Raw genomic sequence first — 12,637 nt, 5'->3', positions numbered from 1 at the left:
ACAACAATGATCTTTCCTTCATTTATTTTAAAGAAATCTATTCAGAGGCATTTGTTTGACTGCCCTCTCTTTTTCAAAAACTTTTAGATATGATTGTGAGACAGCTTCATGTTCATACCTCTCTTCGGGTGCCCTGGTTTTGCTCAGTCTTCAGGAAGTTCAGAAGCACCTCAAGCAAAGTTGGGTACTTCCTGTACGGTTCCACCACATAACCAGTGCTGGCCACCAGCTGCCCCAGTGTCCAAAGAGCCACCTGGAACAATCAAGCCCAGAGAAGATTAGTTTTGATCAGGGAAGTTACTATGTCTCCTGATCCATGAGTTGTTCAACTTCTTTAAAGTCTCTTTGAGCATTTTAGCATCACACTGCTTCCTGTGGTCCATCGTTCAAAAGCCTCTACAGAGAGATTTTTTAAAAATAAGCTACAGTAAATTTAATAATCAACAATGTTAGAATCAGAGTGATTGACATAATTCCTCTCAGAGATGTAATCTGAATAGACACCAATAATGAGTCTGTGCCAGAGCCTTCCAGTAAAAACTGCTTCCTTTCTTTTTTTCTTTAAAAAGTGCATCCTATAGAATGCCACAAAAGCCAGGCACTGCAATCCCTGACTTGATACTTTAGCATAACTGAACATGCCGCAGGAGAGAGACTGAGTGTTTTAAATCTTCATTTTAGCAGCTGTGATGGGACACAAGGATATTTTGTTACAGCTTTGGTCACAGAGGTTGGCATAGTTTAATGCAGTTGTCAAACACTTACTTGTCTTTTAGCCAGCAGGGAAGAATCCTGCAGCATGTCCATAATTATAATGAAGAGCTCATCCACCCACTTCCTCATCTCCAACCCACTGACCTATTGGAAAGACAAAATCAAAGTCTTTCATCTAGCATTGCTGAAAGCTTGACAACTGACAAGCATGGCAGAGATATCTGCATGACCCCTACCTGCGCGAGTTCCCCTATGGTAGCTAGGACGTTGTTAATCACCCCTGGATTTGGATCTGGATCAGGGTCCTTCAGTTTCACAATCAGTGCCTGGTAGGTAACACAAAGGGCATCGTTAATTCTTGAAAACAAAGATCTGCAGCTCCTGATAAAGGTTAAAGAGTGATATATCCACTTGCTATGTAGTCTCACTCCAACAAAATCAACAGGAAATCTACCTTAAGGATCGGCTCCATATACGGACGAATGAGGCGCGGAGCATTAGAAACCAGGTGACCCAACATCCTGGCACTTTGCTCTTTAATCCTGCCAACACCACTGTGTTCCAGCTCCGTTAGAATCTGCAGAAAAGATAATAGAAGCATGAGAACAGGGAAGAAAGTTAGGCAAAAAACACTTTGGATTTCCTCTTCTCCTGTCCAGTGCCAACAGAAGGAGAAAGCAATCTCAGCACCCCATCAGTTATGTCTAAATGCAGCTAAAGTTAATTAATATAAAATGGAATAGATGGCTTCAAACAGATTTAGTTTTAGGAAGTGGTGCTATCCATGAACCTAAAAACAGTACAGAACATTCTTCCTCAATGCACACAGAAAGCACTCCAGGCAGGAGGAACAATGAATGTGGGGAGCAATGGTGACTACTATCCTCTCTTTTCTCATACATCCCTAGAGCTTCAGTTCAAACATCTACCACTAGAAAAGATTTGCTGAAACCCACTAAACTGGGTGACAAGTATCTTCCAGAAAGGGAGATATTCCCCCATGTACTCACTACAGCTAGGTAGGCTGGTTTCTTTAACACCATCATCTCAATTTCAGTTACCAAATACTCTATTTCCACTGCAGCCATCCCTCTTCATTACCTGAATTAACATCTTGCGCAGGAAAGGCATGACAAAAGCAGGGTTCATGCTGCTCAGGCGACCCACAGTACAGATGGCCAGCTCTCGGATTTCAAATACTTGATCATTCAGGGCCACAAAAAGAGCTTGCAAATTTTCCGCCTGGGCAAGGTGAGCATCAAAACGCTCATCCAGAGAAGCCAGCACGCAGAAACGTATATCAGGGTCTGCAAGAACACATTTGTTTGTCTTCAGATGTAATAAACTCCTGTTCTGATTATTGTCTCTGTTAACACCTGGCCTCCAAGATTTTTCACATCAGGGAAATGCAGAGAGCTTCCCCAGCATGAGATTGCCTACCTCAATCTTTTACCCACTAGAAGTAGGATAAGGCAGCCCAGCAAATTCAGTACTGCTCAATACTACCACAATACTCAGATCAGCGCAATGCCAATCTCTTGCACCTACAGGTAGTATCTGGAGCCAACATGCAGAAAATGAACTTGTCTCAGATGACCACATTACAACTGAAAGAATCAAAAAATCAAGGAGGAAGACTCAAGGAAAGGGACCAATCCCTTCCTGGGTGATGAGATTGAAGGCCATGACACAGAATATCGTGAAAAGTAGTCTCAGGGCTCTACCTAGTGCCAAGAATTACCAAGCGCACAGTTTGAGCGCTTTGCATTAATGTTCTGTTAATACCTCAAAAATCAAGAGGTGGGAAGCAAGACAGGGAGACCCCTTTTATTTCTTTTTGTAAATAATAGCAGCTTAATTTACTGTCAAATATGTCCAAACCCTACCACAACCATTATTTCATCACCTGATCAGGCACTATAATTAACATGTGGTAGAAAAATCCTTTCTCCGGACCCCACACTAACCTGGGTCTGTTATTCCAACCACAAGCAGTTTGCTGAGGACATCGGCCACCACCTGCACTGCAGTCTGACTGACCACATGGGCATGACCACTGATCAAGTGGATGGAGGGTGTGAGCAAGCGAGAGCAAGTGCGGGCTGCTTCCATCCGGATCTCCTTGTGCTCGCTGTTCAGAAAGTGGTCTGCGCAGTGTCGAACAAACTGAGTCAGAGAATGGCCTACAAAGAAAAAGATGGGAGTTTAACCTGGTTTTACTGTTCAATTATTGTTACAAACAGGAGTTTATACTTTAAAGAAAGTGCTCTCAGAGTACTCCTGCTATTTACACTCTGAAGCACTAGTGGTTACATCCTACATTCTTTACTGCACGGATGCACAGCTACATTGTTAGTTCATGTGTGCAAGCTTTCTGAGAGGGGCAAGTGCATCTCATACCCCCCTGCTTCCTTATTTCACGTCTTACCTTCAAACTCAAAGCTGCCCAGTGTGCGCAGGGCAAGGGTGATGCTACCCACATCACTGGCCTCAGGGATGTTGGTGAGGCTAGGGGAGGCTAGCTGGTGGGCAAGGCCCTTTGGCATGCCTGGATGTCGCAGAGGTTTGTGCATTAAAACAAGGGAGAGCATTTTCAGCAGCCCATCCTGGATATCCTTCTTTAGCTGGGGGATCTGACGACTCAAGTCGTAGAGCACAGCTGTTAGAGCGGGGCTGAAGGCAAAAGGCATGCAGACAGTTATTAGGACAAAAGCAAGAAGAGGTTTTCACCTTTTTATTTATGCCTTTGCAGGAGATAATTGTGGGCATTCACAAACCACAGCAACAGCTGCCAGCAGAGCATAGTGGTCCTCGTACGAACTCAGGCATATTGAGCCGAGTTTCTTCTATGAACTTAGTGAGCAAACTGCTTGGATCCCAGCCCCCATGACTACAATTAGGTAATACCAAGAATGATTTGCATGGTGGAACTCCAGATGGGACTTGTCTGACTGAGCCATTTTTAACAAGTCTCCAAAATTTCATGCACAGCAGAACACGGTTACAGATCCGAGTGATTCCTCATACTTGTGCTTTTTAGACAAAGGCAACTAAATTCACTTCCAGAGGGCAACATTAATCTAGGCAGCTTCATGCTACCTGGATGCTTTCTCACAGCAATATGAGTTAGGAAATTTCCAATAGAAATTGTCAGACTTGCATGCTAAAATGAAAGAAGCTAGGAGCAAGTATTCAGCGCTTCAGCTCTCTTTCCCTGTTAATGTGATATGGCAGAAATCTGCCAGCCTTCAGAAGCTTTCTGAATTTTTGCAAGCTGTTGGCGAAGATGTTTGAATGGTGGGAAGTAACGACATTGAAAAAGACCTAGTGAACTCAAAATCAAAAAGATTTCTTTACACAGAAGCCAATGCTCTTAAGTAACTCAATAGATACATAACACTTAAAACAGATTATCCCTCTGAAAGAGCAATACAGATCGTTTAAAAGAAATAACCTTTCTTCTCAATCTTAACAGAAGTGCACTTAGGCAGCTGAAGTAATTTAGCCTGCTACAGCTAAGGCAGGAGGCTCTGTACTGCATAGAAAATGATTTGTCAGCTTTTCGGAACATCAGGATTTGCCCTTCTTGCTCTTTTCTCAATAAAAATCAATCTCATAACACAGCTATGCTATTTTCATTTGACTTCTGGAAGGGATGGGTGGAGCTCTCTGGAATCTACTCTACACAAGCCACTCTGTGCATCATTTCCCCCAGCACTGGAAGACAGACAACAATATGGCTTCTGGATGTTTGCTAGAAAAGCATTTGATGGGCTGTTTTCCAAAGTGGTTAAAAAAGCCAACTTGTTTCTCAAGCCAGATTGCAACTACTGGTCCTTTCCCTCAAGATGCACAACCTCTCTTTCTGCCAGGCCAACAATGCCATCCAGTGGCTAACATAAAAATGTGCTTATGTGCCTTGTATTTACCTTAGGCCCACAGCCAGCATAGGTTCCAGAAGCTCTTTGATGTCCTGCTGGATGCTGGGCCCCATGGCTCGTGCCAGCATACTAATGCAGGTGAAGACTGTGGCATCAACCTGCACTGACTTCTGCCTCCTGGAAAGGGTCCACATAAAAGTTAATTAATTAAGAGGAGTTGCAATTTTCTGAACATCTTTTCTCATCTGAGCTCTGTGTTATCAGTCTAATACGATAATTTGATCCCAACAACACAAAAATGACGCAAAGAACAACTGTTTCAGTTCCTTTCACATACTTCACAACCTTCACACACTCACTTGTGGGCAAAGTCTTTTGGTGGAAGAGCTGCTTTTATGATTTCAAGGACTTTTGGCAGGTAAGCTTGAAACTCAGACCTCACAGCTACAGAAAGCAAACCCAAGGCCTGGAAGGCTGCTGTTCGCTCCTTCTCCTTCTTCACACAGCTGAGAACATGGTTCATGGTGTCTGGAAGGTACTGATCAGCTGCCCGCAAGAGAGAACAAGACAGATATTGGAGTTCCTTTAGGTTTATAAAGTTTCAGTTCAGAAACCTAGACAACCTGAAAATAGCTGCAGAATTCAGCATTTACTGAGAAATAACTGTGCAGGTCAGTAAAGATAAGCAAGCACAGATTAAGGAAAAAGAAGCTCAACCCATTGCCATCCACCTTCATATCCCAGAAAGCCAGGACACTCATTACTCTCTTTCATGTTGATGTATTTTATAGCTGGTGAAGCCTAAAGTACTCTTGGCTGATTTAGTAAGCAGCTGTAACTGAAGCAAAACACACTTCTAGTAGATGCATCTCATCTGCAACTAAGCCTTTACAAGAATGAAACTAGGGAACAGATTTTGTCTGTATTCAATTTACTGATATGAGCAGTGGCAAACAAACATCACCGTATGATAGATTTTTCAAATCCCAGAAGACTTTATTTTTTAAAATAAGTTTCAAGAGAATGAAAAAGTTACGAGATAACATGGCAACAGGAGATCTGAGACACCTCCTGCAGACTCCACACACAAACAAGAGCCAATTTTATTTGTTATCACAGTGACTGGCTGGAAATTTGGAATAACAACACAAAATTTGTTTCAACCCACTTAGAATAGCTTGGTGACTTGCCCCCAGCTCAGATACTCTCCTAAGTTTGCTTGGCACAATCAATTCAATTGCTGAAAAGTCAGAAGGAATTTCCCTTTTTTCCTTGAGATCTCCCAGTAGGTGCAATAGAGAAATGGGACGAAGACATTGCTAATAACATTAGGGCTACACTGAGTGAGAGCAAGAGGGCAGAGTTCAACCCTAACCTTGACATGCTGAGAAAAGACATAAATGAGGTTCTGCTTCTTAGGATATCGGTCACAGAATTCAGGCAATGGTTTTCAATACATTATCTTCACCAGAGCAACATTTTGGCATCAGATACCAAGTCACATTTATTTAAAAAACAAACAAACAAACAAACAAACAAACAAAAACCCTGTCCTCCCACCACTTGCAAGGAGGAATCTGTCTGCTCAGCTTCCAGGCACCACATTTCTACTGCTGCATTGCCTGCCCAAGCTCATCGGGACCAAAGAAAGCTGGATAACTTCCAGCCCAATTTCAGCAAAGCTCTAACATCCAACCATCTGTCCCCTCACCTGTGAATGCTGAAGGACGGAAAGCAGCCAGCCGTGGCAGCAGATTGAGAACTGTCATCTGGATCAAAGAATTTTTGCTGGTTCTGCACTTGAGAACCCACTGGCACACCTGAAAGTAGATGGATTGGGCTTTAAAGGTTGGCCGCTGTCAGCAGTGCACAAATGCTTATTATTGGGGCACCTTAAGGTATTATACTGCCATTTGGCTTTAGAGTCTGTTAGGGAGATTGATAATTATGACTGCTTCCAAAGAAAATAAACCACTTGTTCCAAGAGGGACAGTGACAAAGCCAGGACATGTACAATCAATGAGCTTTGATGCCCCAGTTCAATACCAGGTAGCATCGTCTCCTAAATAAGGAAAAGAAGGGTGTTGAGTATGTTGGCAGACAAGTTCAAGAACGAATACTTACCTGATCGAACTTCTCTTCCATTAGATCCCTGCAACATCGACTTTCTACCAGTGTAGATTTTGCTGGGACAGGTGAGGCTGCAAAACCCATGATTCCCTGATGGGCACTGTATCCCAGAAGACCAGCCAAGGCGTTTGACTGAGAGGGCTGAAGAGACTGGAAGCTAGTGAAGGGAGTGATGTGGCGAGGTTTGGTACTGAAGCCCATCAGGTCTTTGCAGTACTTGTCATGCACAAGCTGCTGCTGAGTGATCTCCTCCATCTCCTCTCTAAGGCGCTGGACACAAAAGAAAAGTACGTTAAAAAAAATTTAAAAGAAAGTAGCTGAATAGAAGATGTCCAACCTCCAGTGCAACCCAAATCTTCTAAACAGCATCCAGGATCATTGACATCCAAATACCTGTAAAACATCAACTAAGCTATAATCCAGCAAAAATATTTAGGTATCTAATATGCAAGCAATTGCACCCTACATAATTCTTTTTCATGGTAATTAATCTAGTTAACAGCACTTTCCATCCATGCTGAATGTCTACTCAGCCCAAACTCGTTGCTGTTATTTCTCTTCCACCCTTCAATTTGTAACAATCAAATGCTCTGGGTCCATGTCCAGACGATCTTTCAGCCCAACAACCCCCTTTCAAACCTAGCAGATTATTTCCATGGGTCACTGAGGTACTACATGCTGCCAATCAATCTGGCAGCCAAGAGCCATAATCACCATCTTGTTTTGCTCACCTCTCCCTCCATACTGCTGATTCTCACAAGCTCATTGAGGATCAGTAAGGCACCATGGATTCGGTCATCACGGTTCATCCCTTTCTCCTTGGCCAAAGTCTCATCAAAACCTTTCTCAGCCTCTTCATATGTATGCTGGGAGTGGAGGGGGGAAATAAAGATCACAGTCATTATAATAGAAGCAAAGCCTGTGGAAACGGTAAGTAGTACAGCAAGTCAAGAGTTACTGACATCCTGTAATTTTCAAGAGCAGCCACAAACCTCAACTGAGTAATAGCAGAGCATAACACGAAGAAATTGAGTTTCACTCTGCTGCAGAGTGCTTTCAACAGCCCTGATCAAAAAGCCAGTGAGCCATGTCAAGGTACAAACTTTGTCAATAGCTGCATCACATACCTGACAATGAGGAATCCAAGTTCTCAACATTTAACTGCACTGTCCAAACCTTATTTAATATTATGAAGCTTGAATTCCTGTGACATGACAGCAAAGCTAAGGTTCAGACAAAAGAATCCTTACCTATTTCATTACACTAATAAAACCATCTACTAGTAAGAGAAGATGGCACTAGAGAGAAAACTGTTTGGCTGTAAAAGTTGGTCAGGCTCAATGACTGAAAGTGAGTTAGAGATGGTGCAATAGATTCTTGATGGAATTAAGGCTCTTGCTTGCTTTTGTAGAGGGCTAAGGGAACTACATAGCTTGGATGCCACTATGTTTTCAACCCTGATTGAGGGGAGGCAGTTTTCTACAGACAAACCAGACATACCAACACAGGTAAAGCAGTTTCTTAGCTTAGACAGCTCTTCTGGTACTGTCACTTGATCATTTGCATTGCATTATAAAGAAACTGTTTCGAAACAAAATTATTTTCTTACTCTGTACCACTGGGGCTTCTGCATCTCTTTAGGCTCCCGTTGAGTGGTGAGGATAAGGCAGGCTCTTAAGGCAGAAACAGCTCCCTCTCGGATGGCCTGTTTGGGATCCCACACAGCCACAAAAATATTGTCAAAGAACGGCTGCACTTGTTGGAAGAAGAAGGTAGGCACGCTGATTGCCAGCTCACGCAGGACAAGAACCTGGAGATAGGAAAGAAACAGTAGCAGTCTGTGAAGATGAGCACCTATAGACAGACATTGTAATTTCTAATCTGTAGTATCACTTATTTAGACTGTTAATATCTGTGAGCCAGAGCTGTTTCCAGCTCTGTCCTTTCATGATACATAGCACAATGGCATCTCAATCTTGTTTAGTCACTGAGCATTACTATGGTAGAAATGATGAAGAATCAATATATCTGCTATGAGTATGTCACACATCCTCAGACATGGACTGGCAGCCATTGCTTCCCAATTAGAGCTCTTCCACAGCTTTCTGGGCACATCTACCACTGTTCCTCAAGCCTAACCACCCCATTCCAGGACAGGTGAAGATAAAAAAGGACCACTTACAGCTGCATGCCTTCGACCTTCATTCCTGTCAGCTCCCAGCCATTCCAGAGCTCGTTTCACCTCAAACTCCACATATTCAGCTGTGAAGGTGTCACCAGCCATCGCAAGCCTCCCAATAGCCTTGGAGGCCATCTCCATGACAACAGGGTCATTGGATGGCAAGAGGTTCCGCAGGTAGTTGGCAAACCTGCCGATACGGGTGGCATTACCTCCTTCAACACCGATAAGACTTGCTGTGGAGAAAGGAAGCAGGGCTGTAGGTTCCACCTAAGAGTCAGTAGGGCAGACAGTAGGTAATCCCTGGATGAGAGTTAGTATTCCCTATCCATTCCTTAAAGATTCCCATTAACTCTTCCTAAACTGCAAATCCACAGAAAAATCAAGCAATAGGAAAGGGTCACCATTCTTTCAAGCCTGAACTTGTTAAGTGGACAGGAAAATGTATCAGGTAGCTTCATAGATTTTCCCCATTTTTAGTTTAAAAAGAAAAAGTACATCCACCCTGGGATCACAGACCCATTCCCAATAGAAAGACATCCACATGCAACTACTACAGCTGGTCCGTCTCAGTAGAGAGGTCAAAGACTGAATGGACCAAGGAAACTGCTCTCCCCCTCGCCTCTAGAGATGGTCTCTCCAGGCCAGGGTGGAGGCACGTTGGCAGGGGGCAGTGTGGCGGAAGCTTGCACTGCCGGTGCCTGGGTTGTACCTGCTCTGTAGATAAAGAGGCCATCAGTGTCCAGGGTTGTCAAGCCGGCACCTTTCAACAGCACTAAATTCACAGAAACAATTTTAAAGTGATACTGTCAGCTTAAAATCAGATGTTGTCAATAAAGATTTCTCTAGCTAAGGGACTTCCGCTGTCTTCAAATATGTTGGGGATGGAAGATTATGTCTGTGAGCCTAACCCATAGGCAACTCCTATTTGGTTATTAAAAAAGCAAATGCTACAATATGGGCTACTTGCTTGGAAGCCAAAGTATTTATGCAAGCTGATTTCCCTAAGAGCCACAATGCAGGCAGTGCTGCCATATCACAGTGAAAGCACAACCAGAGCAACTGATGGAGCAGCTGATCAGAATAAAAGCAAAAGCTATGCGAGCCCCTCTCAGGGATGGAAGCTGCTGTCACTGAGCCAGGTGAATTTAAACAACAGGAATCAGTGTCCTCAGGCAGAAGGGAGCTCGGCAAGTCATCCCACCATGATACATATAAGTGGGCAGCACAAACTCTGTTTCCACATGAGCTCAAGATCAGAATTTTCAAGTGTTCGGCACTCACATTAGATGCTCTACTCCCAGAAGAGCTCAGTGCCCATTGACCACCAGGTTTTCAGCCACTCTCAGCACTCAGCAGCTCCCATGCTGACACTCTTGGACAGATTTTCAAGAGAGCCCAGTGACTAGCACGCACCCAGCGTACTAAGCAGTCAAACATAAGGCCCCGATTATAAGAGTTCATTCCTTTTGAAAATCTGTCCCTAAAGAATAGTTGCATGAAGAGAAAACTCACCAAAGGCATTAAGCACTTTCACTCACCTATAGCCAGAATGCCCCCCTTCCTTTCATTTGCATCAGAGCTAGAGACCAGCTCAAAAATATGATGGTTCAGTTGATCATAAAACTTGGTAGATTCTTCTTGGCTCATCTGTAAAAGGAAAAAGTTCAAATCAACTTTCATCATTCTCCACCACCACAGACACCCCCAAAAAGTCAATGCTTTCAGGTTTCTTAAACACAAAGAAATTAAGTTAACCATACATTACAAACACAAAATGGTATCTCTTCTTCATATCCTGGACCTATCAGGTTGTATTTATTCTGGTGCTTGGCCACCACCTGTGTCACCAATTCAGCCCCCTTGCCTACACACCAGGGCAAAGGTAAGCTCCATCCTTTGCTGGACCTGCTCTCTAACACCAGTTTCCATATTCCAAAATCTCCACCCCCAAAGTACCCAGTCAATGCATTACACTCATGTGATAAACAATGGTAAATTATCTCATTTGCAGGACTCACTTCGCGGAGCTCCATGGTGACATAGTGCTGCAAATCCTTGGCAGCTTTTGCCCTTGTCTCTTCGCTGCGACTCTTCAAGCCATTGGCAAATTGCTGGAGAATGGACACAGTGCCTGACATGATGGCGGCGTGTTGGGGCTTGGCGCATCAAGTCCTGTAAGTGCTTCAGAGAAAAACCTTTTTTTACTGCTTTCAGCTATTGCATAAATCTGAACTTCTCCCTCGATGCTGTCCCTACTGACTGTTTCCAAAATACACATCCCAATGCATGAAGGAAGGCTGTGCTAAAAGAACATAAAAAAATATAAATAACGACTAGTTTCCTTAGGCCCTAGAACACTGTGATAAAACCATACCATCTCATAGTGTCGTGACCCAGCTCCCTTGCTCCCTAGTTCCTCAAATACGTGCCGATAGGTCAGGTTCCTGATCCTATGGGGATCTAACCCTAAGTTAAAGGACATGCGACAGCTGAAAAGACACCACGGTAGAACTAAGCTCCAGAATTACTCTATAATAAGTAGGCAAAATAAGTAGCTCTATCATTATGTCATTATCATATTTGACTCCTCCATGAACACCTCTACCCAAGGACCTCCCCAAAAGCCTCGCTGTTCTACCAGCACAAGGAAGACGCAGCACCCTGGGCCTGGTAGGCGTTACATCCTCCAGCGCATTTATAACTGGGACGTCTACTTTTAGCAACGCCAGTCACSGCAACAGGACGTTCGCGATCCTAACGCATAACCAAACTTTGTAGCGAGCGCTTCTCCTTGGGAAAGACAATTTTCTTTCCTGAAGTTTTGAACCCCCACATTCTCAGGTTAGATAGACCGAAGCTGCGCGCTTGACGCAGCAGGACGAGGGAGACCCCACACACCCCCACGCGGCCGCGGCGCCTCCCGCGGGCTGCCGCCGGCCCCCTCAGGGCCGCCCGGGAGCCGCGTGAGGCGGCAGCCGCTGACAGGCCGCGGGGCGCCGGCGGGGCGGGACGGGGGAAGGGGGAGCTATTCCCGCCGCGGGGACCGGGAGGCTCCGGAAGCCGCACTCACCGCCTCCGCCCCAACCGCCGCCGGCTCCCCCGCTCCGGGCCCCTGCGCCCTCCCCTCCCCCGCGCCTGCCGGGCCGGCGAGCCGCCGCCCGCCAATAGGCGCGCCGAGAGGCCTTGACGGGCGCGGCCTTGGGCCAGTAGAAAAAGAGGAGAAGGGAAGGAGCTCTCCCGGACCCGCCCCTTTTCCCGAGAACCGCAAGGCGAGACCGCGGCGGCCCGGCCAATCATCAAGCCAGCCGGGAGTAACTGACAGTATAGGACAACCAATGGGAAGGCCGAGCATGCTCGATTGGTGAAAAGTCGGCTCGGCCCCCCCCCCTCCGGTAAAGAGCGTGCGCTTTCTGCGCGTGCGGAGGGAAGGGGGCGGGGTTGCGCCTGGTGTGCGGTACTGAAATGTGTCCGGCTTCGCGTGACAGGACCAAGGGCAGCGGGGTGGGGGGAGACGGCGGAGCCGTGCTCCGTTACCGTAATGGCACGTATAGCAGCGCCGCCGTGTCTGTCGTCCCGTGTGCTTCGAAGTGACCACTAACAGCCGTGCGTAACGACGCGGAGCGTTTAACGCTTACACCGGGGCGGGAAGTACCCATGGGCCGTTAAGGAGCTTCTTTGGTGCGTAGGCCTCCCCTTGCCTCCTCCCCAGCTCGCCACTGAGGCGGAACCC

At 45.5% G+C, this 12,637-nt stretch overlaps 2 protein-coding genes across 6 annotated transcripts in view; one reads left to right on the top strand and one right to left on the bottom strand.

Moving 5' to 3' along the window:
• MTOR (mechanistic target of rapamycin kinase) overlaps nucleotides 1–12,016 on the bottom strand; it is a 70,475-nt gene extending 58,459 nt beyond the window's left edge. For 3 of the 4 annotated variants that reach the window (XR_003254878.1, XM_026074104.1, XM_026074106.1), the window contains exons 1-18: nucleotides 11,978–12,016; nucleotides 10,926–11,088; nucleotides 10,446–10,554; nucleotides 9,617–9,679; nucleotides 8,908–9,140; nucleotides 8,335–8,535; nucleotides 7,457–7,591; nucleotides 6,720–6,995; nucleotides 6,307–6,415; nucleotides 4,955–5,141; nucleotides 4,644–4,772; nucleotides 3,143–3,387; nucleotides 2,682–2,897; nucleotides 1,816–2,021; nucleotides 1,169–1,291; nucleotides 951–1,040; nucleotides 766–858; nucleotides 119–253 (exon numbers count right to left, since the gene is read on the bottom strand). Coding sequence is in view for 3 of the 4 variants with exons in the window: in XM_026074104.1 (XP_025929889.1) it covers nucleotides 119–253; nucleotides 766–858; nucleotides 951–1,040; nucleotides 1,169–1,291; nucleotides 1,816–2,021; nucleotides 2,682–2,897; nucleotides 3,143–3,387; nucleotides 4,644–4,772; nucleotides 4,955–5,141; nucleotides 6,307–6,415; nucleotides 6,720–6,995; nucleotides 7,457–7,591; nucleotides 8,335–8,535; nucleotides 8,908–9,140; nucleotides 9,617–9,679; nucleotides 10,446–10,554; nucleotides 10,926–11,045 (2,670 nt within the window). In the remaining variant the exon portion in view is untranslated. The remainder of the gene's footprint in view (nucleotides 1–118; nucleotides 254–765; nucleotides 859–950; nucleotides 1,041–1,168; nucleotides 1,292–1,815; nucleotides 2,022–2,681; nucleotides 2,898–3,142; nucleotides 3,388–4,643; nucleotides 4,773–4,954; nucleotides 5,142–6,306; nucleotides 6,416–6,719; nucleotides 6,996–7,456; nucleotides 7,592–8,334; nucleotides 8,536–8,907; nucleotides 9,141–9,616; nucleotides 9,680–10,445; nucleotides 10,555–10,925; nucleotides 11,089–11,977) is intronic. The other variant, XM_026074105.1, reaches the window with a different exon arrangement.
• Nucleotides 12,017–12,344: 328 nt separating this feature from the next.
• Nucleotides 12,345–12,637, top strand: part of UBIAD1 (UbiA prenyltransferase domain containing 1) — a 6,274-nt gene continuing 5,981 nt past the window's right edge. Inside the window, exon 1 of one of the 2 annotated variants that reach the window (XM_026074068.1) lies at nucleotides 12,345–12,510. The gene's annotated coding sequence lies outside the window, so the exon portion shown is untranslated. Of the gene's footprint in view, nucleotides 12,586–12,637 lie in introns of both variants that reach the window. The other variant, XM_026074067.1, reaches the window with a different exon arrangement.

Source organism: Apteryx rowi, unplaced genomic scaffold (genome assembly GCF_003343035.1).
Source record: "Apteryx rowi isolate R43461 unplaced genomic scaffold, aptRow1 scaffold_38, whole genome shotgun sequence".
Taxonomy (NCBI): domain Eukaryota; kingdom Metazoa; phylum Chordata; class Aves; order Apterygiformes; family Apterygidae; genus Apteryx; species Apteryx rowi.
Note: the sequence above shows the minus strand (reverse complement) of the source record. Positions and strands in the feature narration are given on the sequence as shown.